The following is a 24840-nucleotide window of genomic DNA, read 5'->3' as shown; positions in this document are numbered from 1 at the left end:
CATTGAAGGTCGTTACTGTCAGGCGTAAATTAAGTGCCATGCTTAACGGCTAATTATTTTTGACAGGATGTTTACACGGCTACTTTATTGGGCACATTCTGCAGAGCAGGACGGTGCATTAATCAAATCATATTGTCAGCACTAATTAAGGAGCAAAGTAGGAACCCTGGCCGACCTGATCTTGCCGTCGCGCGCCGACGACCCAACCACCCTGTTTCTCCGGCGAGTCGTCCGCCGCTGAATAGAAAATGACACCCATCCCGCGTCATCTGTGTTTCCCCACACTACCCTAGCCTCACATCAGATCTGGAGAGTAGATCAGAGAGCTCCCCCCTCGCACTCACCTCGCCGGCGGTGCTCACCCCTGCAGCTGCTGCAGGGTCTATGTGCCTTTAGACCCTGCAGCCTGAGCCTAGCTAGCCTTCTCTCCCCAGCGCTTGCAATGGCGGATCCTATTAGCATTAGTGCTGCTGTAGGATGGGGCGTAACCGCAGTAGGTTGGCTCGCCTCACCCATCATTCCCAGGCTCCTCAACAAAGGTTTCACCGTCCTGGACTTTAACGCGACGGAGAAGCTGAAGATAGTTGATATGCAAGTTTTACAACTGCAGCGGGTGATGGAAGTAGTCGACGAGAGCACCTACAGGGCTCGCTTGGAGCCACTGTTAGACAAGCTTAGGTCTGCTCTCTATGAGGCCGAAGACATCTTGGATGATGTTGAGTATCAGCGCCTCAAGAAGCAGGCCCAAGATGCCAAGTCATCCGGCAGTAAGATGGATTCGCTGAAGAAGACTCTTCGGTCTGCCATGCCGAGATCCCTCCTAAAAGACAAGGTATTTCCCTGCTTTCATGCTTGGATGTGTTCATCCTTTTGTGCCACATAGATATATGGCTATAGCTGCCAATCAGAATGCATTCTCACTTGTTTGCCACAATTATGTAAACTAGTGGATGTTAAGATCTTCAAATGCAATAAGAGATACGACACAGGTTGTTAGGAAAATAGGATTAATTTCTTTGGAGCCGAATGAATCAAGAGTTTACATAGTACTATTTCTTAAGAGTAATTAGCCCAATTATCAGGAATAATCAAAGATTGTCCCACTCTTCCACTAGCTAGTACCGTCTTCCACTCTTCCCTGTGTAACCCTGACAGCACAACGTTTGGTGTTTGGTGCTTTCCTGACGGAACAACAATGCCTCTCGGTGCACTCTTCTTCATACATGATGCACGATCTGTGTCACTCGATGCAGAGCCTGGGGTCTCTCTCCTTTCTAGAAGTTAAAAATTCTCCTTCATACGGTAGTGTAGACTAGGTTCTCATTCCCGGATTCTGTTGGTCAGTTCAAGCATCTACGATATTTTGCTTTTGTGGTGACTGCATTTGTCGGGCTAACTTTACCGGGCGCCTTTACCAAGCTTTACCACATGCAGGTGGTAGACTTTGGTTCTTGCCATTGTTTGGATTTTTCTAGAGGTGAAGATATGATGAACCTCGTCAACTTGCGCAGTGTAATCAGCTGGGCAGATTTTGATTTTCCTAACGTGGGCAGGTTGATATGGCTCCAGACGCCACCATTCTTCAGAATAAGAAGGGAACAGGGGTATGAGCCACATCAGCTGAAACACCTAAACAAGCTTCAAGGCAAGCTGCTGATATGCGGTCTTGAGAATGTTCAGAGCAAGGAGGACGCTCTTGAAGTCGATCTTGCTGGCAAGGAAAAACTCACAAAAGTGGTACTGTCCTGGGATGATGATAGCTGCAGTCCAGAAGTTGAAGCAGAGGTACTTGAGGGTCTTTGCCCATCGAAGTACCTTGAAAGACTAGAACTCTGGAATTACCACGGTGCAAGGTTACCGAGTTGGATGATGGGTAAACATAACGGCAGCCCAAAGAACCTGAAAGAACTTACGTTCAGGGGATGGATCCAACTGGGACCTGCTCCTGACCTTGGGGCTTTCATTCATCTTCAGTCACTATTTCTTTCTGGCTGCAACTGGGATGCCTTACCAGGCAACATGGAGCACCTCACATCTCTCAAGAAGCTGGAGATCCAGTCATGCGACAATATACGGTCGCTTCAAATACTGCCCAAGTCTCTTGAAATGATTACAGTCAGGAGCTGCAGCTGGGATGCCTTACCAGGCAACATGGAGGACCTCACGTCGCTCAAGAAACTGGTGATCACGTCATGCAAGAATATACGGTCGCTTCCAACACTGCCCAAGTCTCTTGAAATGATTACAGTCAGGGGCTGCAGCTGGGATGCCTTACAAGGCAATATGGAGCACCTCACAGCGCTCAAGAGACTGGAAATAGATTCATGCAAGAATGTACTGTCGCTTCCAACACTGCCCAAGTCTCTTGAGGAGATTAACGTCATGAACTGCAGCAGGGATGCCTTACGAGGAAATGTGGAGCACCTCACATCGCTCAAGAAATTTGAGATCTGGAATTGCAAGAATATGCGGTCGCTCCCAATGCTGCCCAAGTCTCTTGAAGAGTTTAAAGTCGTGCGCTGCAGCGTCAGTGCCTTGCCAGGCAATATTGAACACATCACATCACTCAAGAAACTGGATATATATACAGGCATGCGAGAATATGCGGTCACTTCCCACACTGCCCAAATCTCTTGAGGAGATTAGGGTCATGTACTGCAGCTTGGATACCTTATCAGACAATATGGAACACCTTACATCGCTCAAGATACTGAGGATCACTATCTGCAAGAATATGCGGTTGCTTCCAACACTGCCCAATTCTCTTGAGGAGTTTATCGTTGCGGACTGCAGCTTGAATGCCTTACCAGTTAATATGGAGCACCTCACATCACTCAAGACGCTGATTATACAGTCGTGTGAGAATATGCGGTCGCTTCCAACACTGCCCAAGTCTCTTGAGGAGATTACAGTCAGGTACTGCAGTGACGAGTTCATACAATCTTGTGTAACGACCGATGATCCAAACTGGCAGAAGATTGAGCACATTCCAAAGAAAACAATTACATTCTATAGTGAAAAAGAGAAGGTATGTAGTTAGATTCTTTTGACTTCGTTTTCCATTTTTTGTATTCAATAAATGTAACCGCAACTATTAGCCGTTAAGGTTGTTGGTATTTTTCTGATTTGGCTACTAACTGTCAGCCGCATGCCCTGGTTGAGGATGGGAGATGAAGTCGAAGTCGAAGCCGTCAGACTCTTGCTAAATCTACAGGCTCTCTTACTGGGTAACCTGTTCGCTGGGTTATGCCGACTTGGGTTTGTTAAGTCTTGCATGTTTACGCGTGAGGTGGTGCTATGTCTCCATGCATTCATGAACAATAGATTTATTAGTCGTTTACTCCTATGTATGGATTTATGAGTTGTTTGCTGTCTACTATGGATGTAATAACGTGGAACACTGGATTAATTTGCTTCCTATATACAGTACTTATATATGATTTGTAACACTTTGGAATGGTGATCACTGAGTTTGTTCATTTCCTGTCGTTTGTAGCATCGTTCACCAAAGTATCTGATTTGATTGCTAGGAATCAGGGGCTACATAGCATGGTATGGTATGAGGAGCTTACCAGATTGGGCGAAGCTAATCGGGGGACCTGCTCCTGTCATTGAGTCTTCCATTCATTTTCAGTAGTCGCATTTGTATTTCTCCTGGTTGGGCATTCAGGGGAAGTGCTCTGCACACGTCGGCCTGTCCTCTGTTCTGAATACGTTCTGGTTGGCAACGATGTTCTGGTTGGCCTGCAAACACGATTGACATCCTTTGGTCAAACAGTGCCTTGCCATTTCATCAAAAAGGGGGAAGAAAAACATTGCCTTGCCAGAGTCCAAGGCGTGAAGTGGACAGTGCCGGAGTCCAAGTTTTGGGCTGCTGCCTTTGGCTAAAAATGTGTTTAAAAGAAGGATATGACCTGCAAATGTACATGAATACATTGATAGACTCATTGAGTCGAAATGTACTTGAAAACAAAAATCTTGTTTTTCCCACAATTGTTGACTGACTGAACGTGCTAATTTCATTGTCTGTGGCTCCTTTTGTTTTGCTCACATTCGCAAGCTCAAATCAATGCCACAAGAACCAAACCAAACACACATATACACATAATCACTTTTGGGTTGAGAAGTGATTGAGCTGCCCTGTCCTCGCCGCCAAGCCCCTAACAATGCAAACAGTAAACATACAACAAATACTTTGAAGTAGCATGAAAACAAGAACAACATTCACATATGAGATTGACATGCACCAGCCTGTCAGCAAGCTGGATCACATCTGGTGACAACTCCATGGTATCGAAACAGCAACCACTCTGAACTCAGAAAAGCTGATCTGTTGGCGACTCCACTGAATCTGGACAAACAAAAGGACAGAAGTTTAGATACCAGAGAAGAAACTTGGGTCCAACTTGTACACATATTTGAGATCTTACGACCTATTAAATGAACAAATTATACGCGCTTATGTAGTACTCCCTCCGGTCGAAAATAAGTGTTGTTGTTTTAGTTCAAATTTCAACACTTATTTTGGATCGGAGGGAGTATCTAATTGCTATACTGCTCTTAGCTGAATTTGAAATGTGTCACTGCAAAACACCCAGTTCAGTGTGCTTAGCCTTGTAATTTGAAATACAGGTTGGAATACATAGCCAGACAGAGGCACGCCAACATAATAAAGGAAATGATTCATGAAAAACTTGAGTCACGCAGAATTGGTACATTCATGTTCCAGCGTTCATATACTGCCTAGGCACCTAGCAGTATAGCAAAATTCAACTGAAAAAATGAAAGAAACTGGTGTGTATTGGTAGCAAGAACCAACACACTAGGTGCTGTCTGCCATCGATCCCAGTACAAAAGGGCCTCACAGAAAGGAAACAAATACAAGATTCATCTCGTTGAATTGCTAATGCACAAGCACCTGAAACCACCTGAGGACAGCAAAGTTTTCAGAGTATTGGTGTGACGTTCTACCAGGGAGCTGGCTGTTGGCGTGAGGAACTCCTAATTCAAGTAAGTAGCTTGTTCAGTAGCTGATAAATCAAATGTACAGCAATATGTTATACTGAAAGTTTAGCCTGTCATTGCCATTGCAGGCTAGTACATAAGACCATATGAATTTCCCTTTTGTTTTACTTAGAAATAAGAATGATGATGGTGGTGCTAACAGCAGGATTGTGAATATGTTTTCACGACAAAGTACTATTTCCCCTTGCTTTTACTTTACACACCAACCATTTGCTTTCCAGGTTTCTCGGAGAAACAGGCTGTTGTGCCTCCAAGGGAAAGTTTAAGTCAATCATCTCACCCATTTGATCTGCTTTAAAATTCAGGAGAACTACCATGACACGAGGATCTAAAGGTGGTCGAGATTGACTGAAATAAACAAGAATTTTGGTTGCCTGTGCAGCAATAAGCACTCCCTTGAGGTTGATTTCAGATAAAACAGCTTGTGAGCATAAGCTATTCTTAGTATTTAAAACAGTAACTCAGAATCTTGTTTCTGACCGTACCAAATTATGCAGATTTCTAAATAACATCACAACATAAAATTAATAAATTATACATGCGAAAATGATTAAAAGGAAACTTTTCTCCCTACTTGTATATCTATCAAAAGAATACTAATGTACAAAATGAGTTGTCCTTGACTTCAATGAAATTTCTTGAGGTGAAACAATCCAAGGTAAACTGGATCCAAACTTGTATTCCTTCTATGTTACATTGGAAATAATTGGTTCCATCAGGACTCGTGCATAAGCTACTCACAATGTCCAAGATATTATTTTCTTACCAACCTCATTCAATTAAAATGCCAGTTGGAACAAACAAGATAACAGAACACAAATATGCTCTCAAGCATGCTTAGCTTTCCCACACACACACACAAGAAAACAAATATTAATAAATCATGTAAACAAGAATAATCAATTGTAGTAATGAACAATCAAGAATTAGATAAGCTGTGCGATGATTACAAAGGGAAGGAGATAACAAGGATGGAATCATGGAATAGAAATTTTACCACTTCATACTGTCCGTGGAGGTAACAACGATGGTGGAAAGTTGGTATATATCCCGGTTTGAAAAAAGTAGGCATATATGCTTGACGGCGCCAGCCTAAGCATGAATTGTTTCGCACAAACCCTCTGAAGCTGCAATGTGTTGATGTCCATTGTGAAATACTCAAGGAGTGGCTTCTCTATAGGTGAACCTCGCAGGGATTCTGTTCTCATCAATAGCAAACACCTCTCTGTTACAGCTTTGATAAAATAGTGGTACCCAGAATCTAGTGAGATTGTCTTCTCCATCAGCCACTGGTTGGTACTCTCACCGCTGTTTCGCACAATGGCATAACTGAGATCAGATGCAATTTCATTTTCACCACGGAGACCAAACATCCCAAGCCTGGCTTCCCCTGCCTCAACAATGGCTACACCTTTCCTATACCATTCTCCGGGTGGTAGTTCTGCAATGGAGAACTCCATCCTCCTGATGTCAAGCACGAGCAACAGGTTCCGCTTGACCACGAGAAAGTCCCAGTAGAAGCAACCATAAGCATAATGGCGCCTGAGATAAAAAGGGTTCATCCATGACATCATGTCCGAGTCACCCATGGCAAGGCCCAAATCACTCAAATACTTGGATGCAGCATCTCGCCATTGTCCTGTGCTCCAAGAGAAGGCGAAGGCCGCCAGCTTAGTTTTGCCAGGTGCCAAACAGATCACCCTGAATGCCGTCTCTTCCGTGGGTGCCGCCTCCTCCTCGCCGATGGGAGCGAGGAAAGGGTGGGGGAGCCTGTGCTCCACCGAAGCGGCTAGGTCGTCAGGTACTGGGGGAAGCAGGAAATACCGCCGGTGCAAGGGGTCGCACACCGCGAGCTCCGGGAAGACTCGGGGCTGCCCATCTTCTGTGATCTTGCGGGAGAGGAGGACGCGGCCGTCGCGGACGTCCCACACGATCCATCGGCGGTGGGAGGGGAGGAACGAGAACTTGAAGTCGGCGACGAGGGCGAGCGCGCGGGCGGTGGGCGCGGAGGGGTGAGGCGGGAGGGCTGGGTGGAACCCGCCGAGGTTGAGGAGCGCGAGGTGGAGCGGGGCGTGGAGGCTGCGGAAGGCGCGGAGGAAGGAGCCGTTGGTGGCGAGCCGGCGGAAGGTGACGCAGGCCGCGGAGGCGCGGGCGAGGTCAGCCGGGTCGAGCAGCCAGAGGAAGATCTCGGCCAGGAGGTGGACGGGGAGGTCCGTCAGTGGTGACGCCATCTCCTGACCGGTCGGCAGAGCAGGTGGCCGCCGGGAACCCTAGTGGAGGTGCCGGCGGCGGCGGATGTGTGCGGCTGCCTGCTTTTTTTTTAAGGCAAAACATGCGCTTTATTAAACAGTAACAGCAATGTTTACAGGTACATTCAGAGGATCATAAGGGAGATCCAGCTAAACACGACGACCAAAATCTAAAGAAGAAGCGTGTTTTGCTAAATTGTGGGTTTCAAAATTGAAGTTTCTCCGTTCGTGAATAATAAGACAGCCGGTAAAATGGCCCATCCTTCCTTGTATCTCCCGCACAATTGCACCGTTTGCAGCACTCGAACCTTGATCAATGTCAGTCACTAACGTTTGGCAATCTGATGCAATAGTAATGCTTGCAAGGTTCAGGTCAGCAGCAAGGGCTAAGCCCTCCCTACAAGCCAATGCTTCAATGACGGTTGGATCATTAATGTTCCCCAGAACGAGGGCTGAAGTTGGGGGAGAGTGATTTTTTTTCCTTTGTGCTACCGAAGTGGGCTTGTAACGATGCTAGAGTTTTTCTCTCTTTCTTTTTTTGCGCTGGAAATGCTACAGTGTTTAAATTGGAAACCATCCAAACCAGGTTTCTACTGGCCTCTGCAAATTATTCTAGGATTTAATCTTCAACGTGTCTCCACTTGTTCAAGAAGCTACTAGTAGATATCAACACTACCCTATCCAGGCGATTAGGGTTTAGCCTACTCCGTCGGTACCTCATGTCGGTGTCGAGTTGTTCCTACTGTTTGCTCACCACCTTCGATATTCGTCGTGCAGATTCTTGGGCTGACTACGGGAACGGTTGTCCCGTTCGCCTGGCCTTGGTCTTTGTTGTGGACAGCACCCGAGTGATTGCATCTTCGTTCGTTGCCCTTGAAGGCTTTCAAGCAGTGGCGGAGCTACGTTGGGGCCAACCCGTGCTCTGGCCCGCCCTGCCTAGCTGAAACACTGCCCACCTGCCTGCCAAGTGGCCTGGCCCATTTGTTTTCTATATGCTTTCTTCTCAAGACTGGCCCGCCCAAGGAATCAATCTAAGCTCCGCCAGTGCTTTCAAGTGTGTCGTCATGGCAGCTCTAGTTCGAGTTCATGAGGGGCAGTCAGAGGAAAGGAGAAGCAATCCGAGGGGGTCTGGAGGATGCTTTGAGGATGATGAGGTTGCATGAAGGGGAACTTAATGGCATGTGCGTGGGGCTTGAGGAGACCAACGAGATGGCCAAATCACCCCGCTAGATGGAGGTGGCGAAGGTACACACCACCAAGAACTTCAGCAGTGCAGTGTTCAAGGAAACATTAATATTCATCTAGAACCTAGCCCATGAGCCAGAGATCAGAGAGGTAGAGGACAATCTTTCTGTGGTCTAGATCTTTTGTCTTGAAGACTGTAAGAGGGTGATGTTTCAAGAGCCCTGGATCTTCCGTGGTCTCATGGTGTTGCTTGAATATTTTGGTGGGGAAAAGGTGCCGAAAACAATAAATCTTGGCAGGGTCTCGTTGTGGGGCACAAATACATAAGATTCCAGATTTATATAGCAAAGATCTGATTACAGACCAATTAGCTCGGAGAATTGGGACGGTGCAGAGCGTTGAGCTGACCCCTACGTGGTACTTTGAGAGCAATTATGTGCAAGTAGGGGTGAAGATTGAAGTGAGCGAGCCCTTGATACGATGAACTTCGTTAAACCTGGCTAGATAAAGATTGTTTCTGGATGTGGAGTATGAAAACAAATCAGTTACTTCTGCGAGGTTTGCGGTTTGCTAGGACATGATAAGGAGGAATCCAACGACAGCGGATTGATAGTATACAATGGGGCAAATGGTTGGTGGCAAAGAGAAGGAAGACCCGGGTCTCCCAGGGTGGTGGTCGCGGTGGCATGAGCTCCTCACAGGGTTGCTCTCGATGTAGAGGACGCGATCGTGGTGGAATCCCATGAAAAAAGAAGCTCCGAAGATATAGGTTTGGGGGAGGAAGAAGATACCGTTGATACAGCTCAAAGCTCCATGAAAATAGCAGGAGGTGAAGGATGGAGATGGCATAGAACCAAGCGAGATAAAAATTCGGGATATGAAAAGGCTCGACATGAATGTTGGCAAGGAGGGTGAGCCCAAACAAGGGGCAACGGTTTAGTCAAGAATGTCAGTATCAACATCGAGGGGGGGGGTGGAGATAAATTTGGCACTAATGGCTCTGTCCCGTCACCGCCTCCAGCCTATATTACTCCTAAAAAACGCAAGAAGGCAAGTAAAGGAAACTCACCAAGAAAATATGTCACGTCTGAAGCAGAATCGGCGGCCTCCCTCTGAAAGATCGTGGATGTCGCCTAGAGGGGGGGGTGAATAGGCGTTTTAAAATAATTACGATTTAGGCTTGAACAAATGCGGAATAAACCTAGCGGTTAATTTGTCAAGCACAAAACCTAAAACAACTAGGCTCACCTATGTGCACCAACAACTTATGCTAAGCAAGATAAGCAACTATGCGATAGCAAGATATATGACAAGAAACAATACGGCTATCACAAAGTAAAGTGCATAAGTAAAGAGCTCGGGTAAGAGATAACCGAGGCACGCGGAGACGACGATGTATCCCGAAGTTCACACCCTTGCGGATGCTAATCTCCGTTTGGAGCGGTGTGGAGGCACAATGCTCCCCATGAAGCCACTAGGGCCACTGTAATCTCCTCACGCCCTCGCACAATGCAAGATGCCGTGATTCCACGAAGGGACCCTTGAGGGCGGTCACCGAACCCGTACAAATGGCAACCCTTGGGGGTGGTCACCGAACCCGTACACTTTGGCAACCCTTGGGGGCGGTCACCGGTACCCGTCAAATTGCTCGGGGCGATCTCCACAACCTAATTGGAGACCCCGACGCTTGCCCAGAGCTTTACACCACAATGATTGAGCTCCGAACAACACCAACCGTCTAGGGCGCCAAGGCACCCAAGAGGAACAAGCTCTAGGGTGCCCAAACACCCAAGAGTAATAAGCTTCTCAAACTTCACTTCCACGTATCACCGTGGAGAACTCAAACCGATGCACCAAATGCAATGGCAAGGGCACACAGAGTGCCCAAGTCCTTCTCTCTCAAATCCCACCGGAGCAACTAATGCTAGGGAGGAAAATGAGAGGAAGAACAAGAAGGAGAACACCAAGAACTCCAAGATCTAGATCCAAGGGGTTCCCCTCACATAGAGGAGAAAGTGATTGGTGGAAATGTGGATCTAGATCTCCTCTCTCTTTTCCCTCAAAAACTAGCAAAAATCCATGGAGGGATTGAGAGTTAGCAAGCTCAAAGAAGGTCAACAATGGGGGAAGAACACGAGCTCAAAAGGTTGGGGTCAAAGGGGAAGAAGACCCCCTTTTATAGGAGGGGGAAAATCCAACCGTTATGTGCTCAGCCCGCACACGAGCGGTACTACCGCTCCTGGTCCCGGTACAACCGGAACTCACAGTATACGTGCAGAACCCTACCAGGCGGTACAATCGGGCGACCAGGCGGTAGCACCGGTTGAGAAGAACAACCGGACCAACCGCCCAGCCACCGCTCAACCACCGCATAGGAACAGAAGGGAGTCACCCCTGAGTGCGGTAGTCGAGCGGTACCGGACCGGTGCAACCGCATGGCCTTGAGCGCTCGGGCGGCTAAGTCCTGAGCGATAGAACCGCTCCGGACACTGGTGGTACCGGTACGACCGGACCAACCGGGCCACCACCGCCCAAGTACCGCATCAAAACAGAGGCCTGACCGGTACTTGGGCGGTGCCTGGCTGGAACAACCGCCCAAGACTTTGCTGAGCAAGTTGGCGATACCACCGCCCGGAAGCAGCGGTACAACGGCTGAGAGCTCCAAGCGGTACTACCGCTGGGGCACGCGGTACTACCGCTGGGACCAGACAAAAACCACTCTCAAGAAAACCAGAACTGCCATAACTTCTGCATATGAGCTCCGAATTGAGCAAACTCAAACTTGTTGGAAACAAGACGACGAGTAGCATCAAAACAGCGACTGGATATAGTAAGAAGAGGCAGGGGAGGTATGCCAACAAATAGAGGAGTGAACCTCCAACCGAGAAGAACCGGCAAAACCTCCAACATCAAAAACATCATAGAAGATGCATGTGAACTCCGTTTTCGATGAACTCGAGCTTGTCATCAAGATGACCATAAGCTCTAAGACTCTCAAAGAGAACCAAACAAGAACCAAGAAAGATGATGCAAGGATGCAATGGTTTGAGCTCTCAACGAACGATACGATCAAGCTACTCATCGAGAGCCCCCCTTGATAGTACGGCAATCGATCCTATAACCCGGTCTCCCAACTACCATCATGAGACCGGTAAAATAGAAAACCTATCAAGGGCAAACCTTTGCCTTGCACATGGTCCACTTGAGCTAGATGATGACGATCTTGACTTCCTCAAGTTGGACCACCTTTCTTGATTGTGTTGGCTCGATGAAGACTAGTTGATTGCTCCCCCATACTCCACTATAGGTGAGCCTTTCTTCCGCACATCTTCACAAGTCCATTGTCACCACAAAGGACGGCAAGCTTCAAGCATTTGATCTCTTCGTGATGCTCCACTTGAACTTGCACACCGCAACCTAACCCCACAAAGAAACTCTCACGAAGACCATGGGTTAGTACACAAAGCGTAATTGACAATTCTTACCATACCATGGGATCACTTGATCCCTCTCGGTACATCTTCTGCGCTTTGTGAGTTGATCAACTTGATTCACTCTTGACTTAGTCTTGATCAACCTTGAACCTTTCCAATTCTCTTCATTTGAATGATGTCTTGAAGGTAGACATGAATGATCACACAATCTTCTTCTTCAAGACATGCTTGCAATAAGCTCAACTCTCACATGACCAATCTTTGGATAATTCCTTGAATAACACCTTGGTCGACACAAACTCTCCTTGAAATCAACACATGCACTCCAAGAAAAGTCTATGGACAAAACCTTCAAATATAACTCAAGGAAACCATTAGTCCATAGAGATTGTCATCAATTACCAAAACCAAACATGGGGGCACCGCATGTTCTTTCACCCTCGAGGAAATGCTAGTGTGTGTTTTGCGGTGGAAATACTAGAATCTTAAAATTGGAAACCACCCAAACTAGGGCAGTATGAAGGTTTTCTGCTAGCCTCTAAGAATCTTTCTGGAATTTAGTCTTCATTGTGTCTCCACTTGTTCTCCTTTTCTAAGAATTATCATGCATCTGTTAAACACATGTCACCGTGCAACACATACATGTGGAAACCACGAAAAACATCTGGAAGACGACACTATGTTGGAATATTTATAGAACACCCTAGAAAAATAATAAAAAACCATAGGGTGTTTTGCAACTATAATCACCATCACCCGTTGTCATCGGACATGATGCATGGAGCATCGTGCCACTAAAGGGCTTTGTGAATCAAAGAAGAAGCTCACGGTCATAGGCGATAGAGTCAATGACAATGTGGCGCGTCAAACGGGGATCATCACCATGCTCTTTGAACCCCAAACTCATCGCTTGTGATTAATACACCAGGGCAAACCACCTGATTTGGCACCCTCGAGCCACCATCCATGTTCCTAGACCGCCCGTCCTCCCTTGTACATGGACAACTACATCACCATTGAAGATGCTAAGTGCCACACCATTTAGAAAAAAAATGAAATACTCCACACCAAGGGAGTGACCAAGGGCAAATCTCACGGATTCATTGACTTCACACAGAGAGGGTGATGCTGAACGGAGCTAATGCTGGGGAGACCTTATTTAGAACGTCGGTACGGCCGTCAATGAGATGATGCCATGGGAAATTAAAAAAACACATCCCAAACTAAATAGCCAAAGCAGAGAGCCAAGGTTCCCTGCATCCTTGTGTTGCTAGTGCAGAAGGCTCCACGTCCCCGCCGCTGAGAAAAGGAGGAAAAAAATTGTCTCCCTTATCGCGTTTCAAGCCGCGGAAAAAAGGAGGAGAACAGTTATCTCCATTATCGCCTTTTGATTGAACGAGCGGTTGTTGAAGACGTCATATGTGATCCAAAGGACTTTGACAGGCAACATATGGACCTAGGTTGACACGCACGATATGATACAAAACATACAAATATACAACCCAACTAACCAGAGGATTTGTTGGCAACAATAACAAGCAACCGGCGCCAGCTCCATGCTGCTTACAGTATAGTGCTTTAGTGTTTGTGTTGGGTTGACCACTTGTTAGATTTCCCTTGTTATAATTAGTCTAACTAGGTTTTCGAGAGGTCACTTGATAAATACGGAGTACATCAGTTAGCATTACCACGGGTATTGATTGATACGAACCCTTAATTTCATTGTGACAATCTTATAGCCATGGAACAGCCACACCACTGCTTAGCATCAAAGAAAGAAAAACAAAGACATTATCACCGCAAAGGGAAGCCCTGTAGATTGTCGTGTGTGTCTTGTAAGCAAGCAAAGCGATTACAGGTGGGAGAAATGCACACTATTGAAATCACAAACCACTATGGACTCAAGAATGCTGGTCAGATTACAGCTCCGTCAAATCTGTCTCAGAAATGGTGATGCAGAACAAAATGTATTTCCGTTATGCTAAGTAACGGAAAAGGGGTTATGCCTGGTTAAAAAAAACTCCGTCAAATCTGAAGAAAAAGGGACAAAAGATCAGACAACAGAGAAAAATTTCCACCCAGTTTGTGCATATTCAAGATTTCACGAGGAACAAATTATCGTTACTTCTACTGGTCATCCGAACTTAGTGTCCTGAGGGCACCGTACAGCAGCAACAACAGAGAATTGAGTCCCTCCAGCTGCAGGTTGGTGCTGCATGCTTATATTGTTCTTGCCTTCGTTATCAGTTGACCGTTTTGCCAATAGTCAGACTGTGTCTGTTGTAGCAACTCTAACTAATAATTAAGAAAGAAAAATCTGACTTGAAAATATACAACAGCTAGCTTTTAACACAATTGTCGACTTAGAGGAGCTCATAGTTTCAATGCCACGTTCTTAGGCAGTGAAGGTCCACATTAATGTTACAGTTAATTAACCGAAACATAGATATGACTACCGCCAGGTGAAGCAATGTAGATCGTGTTGTCTTGTAGGCAAGGCGATCACGTCCTAGAGAACTCCAAGCTATTGAAATCACTGTTACTTCGAATTAGCAATGCCGATCTGAACCTGAACAGATAAGGTACAAGTTTAGGCACCAAAGAAGAGTCTTGCAGAGTAGCATTGTCACATTGATAATATTAATCTCAACAGAATCTGCAATATGTGACTGCAAACACTCGCTTCAGTGTGCTTAGATTGGAATTTGTAATAGAAGTTGGAATGCATAGCCAGACATAGACAAGTCACCACAAAGAAATGAGACGTGAAAAACTTCAGAATTGGGACCTTCGTGTTGCAGGAGTTCATATACTATACCTTAGTACTAGTATATATGCACCTAGCAGTATAACAACCTTCTAACTTAAAAAGAAGAAAGAAACTGGAGGTATTGGCAGCGAGAACAAATATACTAGCTGTCATCTGATACATCACATTGGTAATATTGATTATTGATCTCAACTAAAATTCAGAACATGTGACTCCAAAGACTCGCTTTAGTGTGTTAGAATTGTAATTTGCAATAAAGGTTGGAATACATAGCCAGACTGAGGCAAGTCAACATAAATAAATGAGTCATGAAAAAAACTTAAGTGGTAATTCCATGTTGCAGGACAGCAGAAGATCATATATTTCCTCTGTCCGGGTTTATTAGGCCCCCTCGTAATTTTGATCAAACTTTGACCATCTATATGATTTATATGCTACAAAAAGTATTATGGGACGATTTTGCCCACTCTGGACAAGCGGGTTATAGCGCCGTGGTTCGTGATCACCAAGGATCTGTGCAGACAGAAAATCGGGGTGTTTTGGATCATGTGCAAGTCCCAGAAGTGGCTGAAGCCCTTGCCTTGCGCCAGGCCCTTGTCTTCGCCAAGAACTCAGGTTTCCAGAAGACTGAACTAGCTTCAGACTGCTTATCTTTGATACATAAGGTGCAAAGTTCAGGCTTTGACAGACTCCCAATAGGCGCCATCATCAGAGATATCAAGATTAGAGCATCAATCTTTTTATCTTGTAAGTTCAAGCATGTAAATCACTGTAGTAATGAGATAGCCCATGTTTTGGTAAAATCTGCTGAACATGATGCTGGGTCCTGTGGTATAATAGTGTACCTGATGTTATCAGGACCATTGTTTGTAAAAGAAGATTGTGAATGAGTGGAAGGCAGAAAGTGTGCTGCCCCTTGACTAAAAAAAAGAATACTATTGGATTTGTATTCCAAAGAGGATTCCAACGGTATATTTATTGTGACATATTGTTTATGTTTTATCAGTAAAATTTATTGTCAAAGTTTGACCCCAAATACGAGGGGTCCTAATAAACCCAGATGGAGGGACTACTACCTAGGCACCTAGCAGTATAGCAATCTTCTTACTACAAACAAGGAAAAAAACTGGGTGTATTAGTAGAGAAAACAAACACACTAGGTGCTAGTCAGCCATCCAAATACAAAAATGAGTCACAATATGGAAAGAAAATCAGAACTGGGTGTCCCCTCTGATTCAACTTACAGAATGGCTAATACACAATCACCTAAAAACACCTTAAGTTTCAGTCGATCATCTCAACAAATATAATTTGCTTTGAGAGTAGGAGAGCCATGATATGAGGATCTAAGAATGGTGGAGATTTAACACAATAAAGAAAGCTTCCAGTTGCCTACTCCCTTTATTCAAATGAATAAGGTGCACACGCATTTCGAAATTGAACTTTGACCATAAATTAGACCAATCAAATGTGAATTGTATGTGACAAAAATTATACTGTTGTATTCATATTCGGAAGAAGCTTTCAATGGTGTAACTTTTAAGTCATAAAATATATATATTGATTTTCTAATTTCTGGTCAAAGATGAATTTTGGAATGCATGCATGCCTTATTCATTAGAATGGAGGGAGTATGTGATAAGCACTTCCTTGATCTTATGAGGTTCATTTCAGATAAAAACAACATCGCGGAATCTAGTTTCAGTGGCCTGTGAGCACAAGGTATTCTTATTTAGAGCAGTGACTCAGGATCTTAGTTGTGACCATACCAGTTATGGAGGTTTATCTGAAAACAGGACACAAGATAAAATTATACATGTGAAAATGACTAAATGAGAGCTTTTCTGACTCCTTATACCTATCAAAAGAGAAGTGTAAAAATGAGCTCTGCTTGACTAAATGAGCTCTGTTAAACTGGATCTACTCTTGCATTCCTTCGTTTCCCTGGCCATCAAAACTACTACTCGAAGATGATTATCAATGATCTAGTGTTTTTTGTGATTCCATCAGGACTCATGCATAAGCTACTCATAGTGTGCAAGATTCTTTCTCTTACTAATCTCATTCTCTTAAAATAGCAATCAGAACAAACAAGACAACAATTCAGGACTATGTTCCATATTTTTTCCATGAGCCCAAGAAAATAAATACACTAAATCAACCAAACCAGAATTGAAATTGCAAAAAAAACACTCTCAATTAGACAATCTGTCTGATAATTATGATGGGAAGGAAATAAACATGGTGCATAGAAAGTTTACCACTTCATATTGTCCTTGAAGGCAACAACGATGGTGGGAAGTTTGTATATACGTGTGGCGGCTCAAACAACAAAAGTGGCTTACATTGTTTCATACAAACCCTCTGAAGCTGAAACGTCTTGACGTCTAATGAGAAATATCCATAGAGTGTATTCTCCAGAGATGAGTTTGGCAGTGTTTCTGTCCTCGTCAACAGCAAATACCTCCCTGTTGCACCTCTGATAAAATATTTGTAGCCAGAATCTAGTGAGATTGTCTTCTCCATCTGCCACTCGCTGGGACTCTCGCCTTTGTTCGACGCAATGGTATAGCTGAGGTCAGATGCAATTTCACCATGCAAACCAAACATCCCAAGTCTGCCTTCCCCTGCCTCCACAATGGCTACACCTTCCGTGCTCCATTTTCCAGGCGGGAGGTCAACAATGGAGAACTCCATCATCCTGGTATCAAGCATTAGCAACTTTTTCCACCTGAACATCACCCAGTCGAAGAAGAAGCAGCCATAAGCATAATGGCTTTAGACAAACGGAGAGGGGGACTTTGACATCATGGAAGACTCGCGCGTGCTAATGGCCAAATCGCTCCATCCCTTGGATAGTTGGATGCAGCAATTCTCCATTGTCCGGTGCAAGAGAAGACCAAGGCGGCCACCCTAGTTTTGTAGCGCGCGAACCAAATCACTCTGAATGCGGTATCTTCCTCCACCGCCGCCTCCTCCTCGCTGAGGGGAACGAGTAAAGGCACGCACCGGGGCCTGCGAACCATGGAGTCCAGAGAAGCGGCTAGGTAGTCAGGTACTGAGGGAAGCAGGAGATACCGCCGGTGCAAGGGATCGCATACCACAAGCTCCGTGAAGTTCGGGGGCTCCTCGCCCTTTTGGGGCCCAGGGCGGAGGAGGACGCGGCCGTCGCGGATGTCCTGGACATCACATCCCAGCGGCGGCGGGAGGGGAGGAGGGAGAAGGTGAAATCGGCGAGCGCACGGGCGGTGGGAGCGGAGGGGTGAGGCGGCAGGGCTGGCTGGAAGCCGTCGCGGTCGAAGAATCCGGGAAGTGGTGGCGCGTGGAGGCAGCGGAAGCGGCGGAGGAAGGAGCGGTCGGTGGAGATTCGGCGGAAGGTGGTGCAGGCAGCAGATGCGCGGGCGAGGTCTTGTGGGGTGGGCAGCCGGAGGAAGATCTCATCCAGGAGGTGGTCGGGGATGTCCGTCAGAGGCGACGCCAATTTCTTCTTGCAGGTCGCCATGGGCGTGGAGGCCGGCGAGGTAGGCCGGAGCAGTCAGCCGCCGGGAAACCCTGGACGGGATGGGAAAGGGAGGAGACGTCGGTGCGTGCGTGTAGGTCGATTGATTGATTGATTTTCCTTCCTCGGGCTGGGCCGGTAATAGCAAGCCCAGTTTGTCAGGCCCGGCTTAGCCAAAAAGAAATACAAAAAAAAGTGGTTCAAATTTTCTCAAAAGAAGAAGAAGAAAAAAGTGGTTCAAACTCGACCTGCATTTTATTCTACTAAAACATTAAAATTACCGAGCTTAATTAGGATTTCTACTGAGATCCTCTACACCAGCGTGCACATTCGTGTGACAACGAAAGCTTTTTATGCTAAGTACTGCGATTACCTCAAGGTTCCATATCCACGTACGTACCCTAATTTCATACTGCATCTTCTCTGTTTATAAGGCTCATGCATATTCTGTATCGGTAGTTTGACAAACGTAATATGCATCTTCTCTGTTTAAACATATGCAATGAGAAAACTCAAACGTCATATGTTCTGATGGTATAGTTTTCTATATACAGTACAATTTATATTACATTAATAAAACCGGCAATTTAGAGATACACACAGTACCTATAAACTGAAAATGAGGGCATATCAAACAACCAAACGCAGCCGACAATACCTATAAACTGAAACTGGCAATTTAGAAGCCGAACCAAACGCAGCCTTAAAGCTTTGCAAAGCGGCGTAAACAAGCGATGGAAACCGGCCCAGCCATACAAAAAGTCGGTAATGTTTTCGGTAAGCGGTGCAATCAAGAGACGTACGGTCGAAAGACCAAACGTGCTCTAAGCTTAGCTTTCTCTTGTACAAAAGATTTTGTTTTTCAGTTTACTGTTCAAAGGAAATGAAAAGGATTTGTTCGACGGGAAAGAAACAGTGAGCTTGCGTCCAACTAATTTACTTTCAAAACAGAGAACCCAACAGCTGAACAAAAAGAGGAAACGATGAGCACACCAATAATACATCCGCTCTGGAACAAAAAGAGGAAACGATGAGAACACCAATAATGCCTCTGTAGAAACAAGTCTTGCAGGCCCCATGCATTTTGACACCTCTAGTGTGTTGTCATGTTTCAATTTTGTTAGTCCAACATGTTCTCTGCACGTGCACACTAGGGCCGGTCATCAGTCCAAGTGTGAAATATTTTTAGCCATCAATTCCATCATGAAACTTTTTGTCACTTGTCAGATATTATAGCAACTCTAAAAATTAAGGGAAAAAATTGACTTGGAAATATATCTTCAAGCTAGCTTTACCACAGTTGCAGACTGATACGGACTCTTAATTTCATCACCAAAATCGTGTACAGGGAAGAGCCACATCGATGATTACACTCACCGAAGCTAAACGTAGTATGAAACGAGAACGGCATAGACATAACCACTGCCAAGTGAAGCTCTGTAGATTTTATTTTATTTTTGACGCAAAGGGCAAGAGTTCTGTAGATTGTCATTTGCCACCTTGTAGGGGCAACGCAATCACATCTGCGAGATTTCCACACTATTGACATCGCCATGACAAGATCAATTCGAATCAAAAACTCTGATCTGATTAAGACTCCGCTGAATCTCTACTTAAACAAATGTACACGGGGGTAATCTGGAGCCTCCGATCTAATCATCTGGTAAAATCCAATAGTCTATATTTCTCCTATGGTCTGTTATCTAATCTCACGGCTCAGATTCAATGTTCTGCCGGCAGACGCCCAGGTCCGGGTTCAATCCGCGATGGCTGGTGGAGGAGGCCAAGAGGGACAGCTCGTGGAGTTCCTGAACTGCATGGACCGGATCCGCAACTACGAGCGCTCCAGTCTGACGCCCGGCGCGGGGATCGACTCCGACGACGGCTTTGACCGAGGCCGCACGCGCCGCCTTCTCCACCGCTTCGGTGAGTTAAGTGTGGCCCGTGATAGACAATCATAATTCTTATGGTGAATGGGTAATGGATTTGTTCCACTGCAAGTTATTATTGTGTTCGTAGGCTGTCCATATCACCAGCACCAAGGGGAAAGATTCGACTGCCACGTTCCTATCTAATATCAGGAGGGAGCAAGGATACAATGTGGGCTGTTATTCCAGGTATTCCACCATACCACCAAGCTCCATGTATCATTTAATCCATTTGGTAGTAACTAGACGACACAATCACGGGAATTATATGGTGCTGATGTCTATGCAGTCCACACCTTCTAACAATCCGAGAGCGCATTACTGTTGGACAACATGGAGGCCCTGTTTCAGCTGCATCTTTGAGTGATTTTTTTTATCTGTCCAAGGAAGCTATTGATGAATCAACCGAATCAGAAAATGGATCCCTGGCATAGTTTGAGGTATATTTTTCAAACTTATTTTTAAGTTGCAAGTTTAGTTGGTTTTTGCTTTAATAAAATGATGATGATGTGTACTAAGATATTATTTTGTCTGCCCCAAATGAGAGCCTATACAACACCAATAAACGATAAGCATGACAAGAAAAATAGCAAAGGTACATAATCGATTTTCCTTCAATAGTTTGCATCTCAACTTACTGCATTGAACATTACAGGTTGGAAAAAGAGTGACCTTCCATGATCTCATATAATTTTCAATTGTAATGACAAAATAAACGGTAAATTCGGGATCCACTGATGGTTTTTGCTCCTGTACTGCATGTGGTTATATATCTACCTTGTATTGTATCTCTTTAGAAGCAGCGGAAACTGGGAAGAAAAATGTATGACACAATAAGAGATACTTTTAGAGGCAGTACAAACAGGTTCCCCTTGTATATCTCTTTCTACCTTTGCCCAAACATACATTTACAGAAAACAAGTGTTGAACGAATATTTATTAGTTACCTTTGTATATTTATATTTCTAGCAATCATGAGCACAACAAATCTTGGAACATGTACTGGCAAGAGAGGACGAAGTGAAGAAAAAGGATATTGTTCAGAAAACCATTTATATACTGGAGTGATCAACTACATTCTTTTGCACTTTCCGTTCCATTATATGAATCCATGTCCTACATGTGTATATTACCAATTATCGGACTTCTAAATTAGCAGAATTACATCTTGAATTAATCAACGGGGCATCATTTTGGACTACTCTTCTTAACTAAGACCAGATTTAAATGCCCTAGAGGCCTTAACACTAGGATGACATAATCCTTTCAGCATCTAACAATTACTAAAAAAACTGAGAAAACTCCAGTTATGGTGAAGAATGGATGAGCCTCTCATGGAGTTATTTGTTGTTATGGAGCTGCTAGAAGGAGGGCGCGAGAGGGCCGGCCGGGGGCCTTTTGCCCATGGGCAGGCAAGATGGAAGGGATTTCCTTCTTAATTCTTGTTTGATTAGATTGATACATCTCCTCTCTTTATATAGAGAGGTTTTGACTCCCAAGCAAGGCTTACTTGACCCCTAAACAAGCGACCCTTATCTCTAATTAACCCTAAGACTAACGGGCTATACTGTCAGCCCAGGCCCATTAGGCCCATTACGTGCTCCAACACTACACCCCACCTGGACATGCAGCTTGTCCTCGAGCTGCAGCCTAACCAACTTATAACCATGACTCGACGCAACACAAACCTAACACCTAAAAACAAGCATTTTACATCTCGTCTTGTTTTATTACTCTCAACCTGAAATGGACTGGAACGCTTTATTTTGGACCCCTTATCAAAAAGTGGACACCATCCGCACATCGGACGTGCACGTGTACAGCCACCTGGATCCCATGGACACCACCTGGACAAAAGGAGTGCATGTGTATGGCCACTCCCAAGCAAGAGCGACCAGTAGAGGCGCCCTCGCGGCAGCAGGTGGCGGAATGCAGTGGTGCTACGTGGTGTGCTCCTGCCGGTGACACCCTGCCTTCTCCCCGTCGGACGACTGTTGGTCTGCACCGCACAGGGAAGAGTGGAGGGCTTGCGATGGAGAATGACGAGGAGGGGTGCGCCCCCCAACCGCCGATGTCGCGGACTCTGAGGTCGCTGCCCGTGGGAAAAACAGCATGCCCACTTCCCGTGGGGGAAACCGCATGCCAAGACCCCTGACGCAGCGGACGAGATCGAGGTCCTTTGCGCAGCGAAGGGCAATTTGAAGGAGCGGCAGCTGCAGACCACGCATCTCCCGCACACGCCGACGCGCTAGGAGGCCGCGCGCAACAGCCTGCAGCCTCACTGCCACCGACACGTGGCGGGTAGTGATCCAAGCCGGAAGCGGTGACGGCGACGGCGGGAACTTGATCTGCTAAATTGGGACGCCCTAGGGAAGCGGTGATGGCGACAGCGGGAACTTGATCGGGTGGATCGGGACTCCCGCCGACGCAGTCGATGCAAGGCCGGAGCTGACCGGCGGTGGCTGCTGCAGCGGAGCGCCGCGCGCGGCGGCTGCCACTGCAGCCAGGGCGGGGCGGTGGTGGCAGTGGATGGCAGCTGCAGCGGCCCGGCGAGCGCGGCGGGGACGCCCTAGGGTAGCAGAAGCGGTTGCTGCGGCGGAGGCCACCAGGTGCGACGGCTCCCACTGCAGCCAGGGCGAGGTGGTGGTGGTGGTGGATGGCAGCTGCAGTGGCCCGGCGAGCGTGGCGGAGGGCGCCTGGTGCGGCAGCTGCCACGGTGGCGCGGTGGCGGCGATGGGTGGCGCAGCCGGGTGCGGCCCGTAGGACCCGGCCAATAACAAGCGGATCTCCTGGACCGCCTAGGTTAGGTCCCGCAGCGCCCCGGACACCTCCTCTGGGGTGAGGACGGCGGGGGCGGGCGCGACGGAGGATCCCGGCGCGGGCAGGAGCGGGGCGACGTCGTGGTGGTCGCCGGAGGCGACGAGGTGACCAGCAGCGGAAGAGACGAGTTGGGCAGCAGTGAAGACATGATCGAACCGAAGCTAGCTGATAGCAAATTTTTATGGCGCTCCTAGAAGGAGGGCGCGAGAGGGCCGGCCAGGGGCCTTTTGTCCACGGCCGGGCAAGATGGAAGGGATTTCCTTCTTAATTCTTACTCGATTAGATTGACATCTCCTTTTTTTTATATAGAGGTTTACTTGACTCCCAAGCAAGGCTTACTTGACCCCTAAGCAAGCGACCCTTATCTCTAATTAACCCTAAGACTAACGGGCTATACTGTCAGGCCAGGCCCATTAGGCCCATTACGTACTCTAACATTTGTATTTCGAGTTCTATCACCACTCGATATTTTCTTGTTTCGGTATTGTATGCAGCTTTGTTTCATGAAGATTCTTTTCCATATTTTTTTATCTCACATTTGAAGGTGTTGGCAAGTAGGCGGCTCTAAATCTTGCCAATTCCATATCTAATATGCATGAGCATGTGTTCTGGAAAACTAAGGTTACATGCATAATTACCTAATCATTTTGCAATTCTGAGTCAGATGCGTGCATTTGGATTGGATATTGAAGCGAGTCCGCCATTTTATTACTCTGAAAGAACTATACAGTGATATTTGGTTATTGCTTTCAGTATTAGAGAAGCATCCAAACTGAATTGCATGGCTTACTATATTGTTATGTGACATTCCTTTATGCCATCGTGCCATACTATTTATTTTGAGCAACCTTTTTATGCTTATTTCTTGGACAGTTTTTAGTGTAATCTCTAGCACCTCAATATACGGTAAACAACTTCAAGCTTGGGTATTTTTTGTTTCTCATGTTGTATTCATTTTATTTGCTCTGTTACTTTAGCAATCAATAGAATGAGGAACAAGCTCCAGTTAGTCTTGTGTAAAAAACTAAAAACTGATGTACAAATGTGGACCATGGATTCCTTATTTTGTCTGTTTCAGACTTGGGATCGTATGGAAAAGTGTGGACTATGGATTCATACCAGAACTGGATTGACCATGCCACATCTTCACAAACGAGTCATGGCGTCGGCAACAATATTCAAGATTTCATGTTCCCTTCATATCCAAGCATCACTCTTAAAGGCAATATATGCAGGTTCATCATTCATGCGAGGGATATGAAAGATAACACAAAAGAAAAAGTTGTTTATGCCAATGGATCATCATAATTGGGGAGGAGTGTCGTGTTGGTTTTATAAATCCTGTAGCATCCTTCTATTCGCAATTTTCTGTAGTTTTCTGTAGTACAAAGATTTAGTACAACTTTGTACTAAATCAGTGACAACTACGATGGATCGGAGGGAGTAGTAGATAACACTGAGGTGTGATCATTAGATCACAATAATAATATTTCAAAAACAAGCATACTCCTCCCTTGTATGATTCAAAACATTTTAAAACTGGAAATACTTAACTATTTGCTCTTACAACTTGCAGACTGGAATATGAAATTGTATTATGCCCAAGGTACTTTTACATAAAGAAGTGTGACAAAGAATAGTAGTTCCTTAGTTCCGAACAATACAGGCAGGTAATGTATGGATCCATTGTACATTAACATTTTGGTCTTCTTTTGTTTTGCTACACCCAAACAGAGATGCTACAACAATGTATACATTCATTGGTTACTACCACATCACATAGTATTTGCACTTACCTGCTCCAAAGAAACAATCAACACTCAAATTTGCATTCGTTGTAACGAGAATAAAGAGAAGGTCGCTAAACACGAGTAAGCAGTACATTTTGCTAAGTAAGAAACCCCCCTTCTCAGGAGCAGACATCTCTCAC

General features: G+C 45.7%; 2 protein-coding genes and 1 pseudogene across 2 annotated transcripts; 1 reads left to right on the top strand and 2 right to left on the bottom strand.

Moving 5' to 3' along the window:
- Nucleotides 1-442: 442 nt before the first annotated feature.
- Nucleotides 443-2975, top strand: LOC125519406 (putative disease resistance protein RGA3). The gene is made up of 2 exons (XM_048684224.1): nucleotides 443-832; nucleotides 1345-2975. The coding sequence occupies exons 1-2, from the start codon at nucleotides 443-445 to the stop codon at nucleotides 2635-2637; spliced, it is 1683 nt and encodes a 560-aa protein (XP_048540181.1). The 3' UTR covers nucleotides 2638-2975.
- Nucleotides 2976-3666: 691 nt separating this feature from the next.
- LOC125519405 lies at nucleotides 3667-15369 on the bottom strand. The gene is made up of 3 exons (XM_048684223.1): nucleotides 15244-15369; nucleotides 6144-7295; nucleotides 3667-3744 (listed from the first exon to the last, which is right to left on the bottom strand). The coding sequence occupies exons 1-3, from the start codon at nucleotides 15367-15369 to the stop codon at nucleotides 3667-3669; spliced, it is 1356 nt and encodes a 451-aa protein (XP_048540180.1).
- A 1559-nt stretch (nucleotides 15370-16928) lies between these two features.
- On the bottom strand, nucleotides 16929-18186 carry LOC125525226 (annotated as a pseudogene).
- Nucleotides 18187-24840: the final 6654 nt, after the last annotated feature.

This window comes from Triticum urartu, chromosome 7 (genome assembly GCF_003073215.2).
Source record: "Triticum urartu cultivar G1812 chromosome 7, Tu2.1, whole genome shotgun sequence".
Classification (NCBI taxonomy): Eukaryota; Viridiplantae; Streptophyta; class Magnoliopsida; order Poales; family Poaceae; genus Triticum; species Triticum urartu.
Note: the sequence above shows the minus strand (reverse complement) of the source record. Positions and strands in the feature narration are given on the sequence as shown.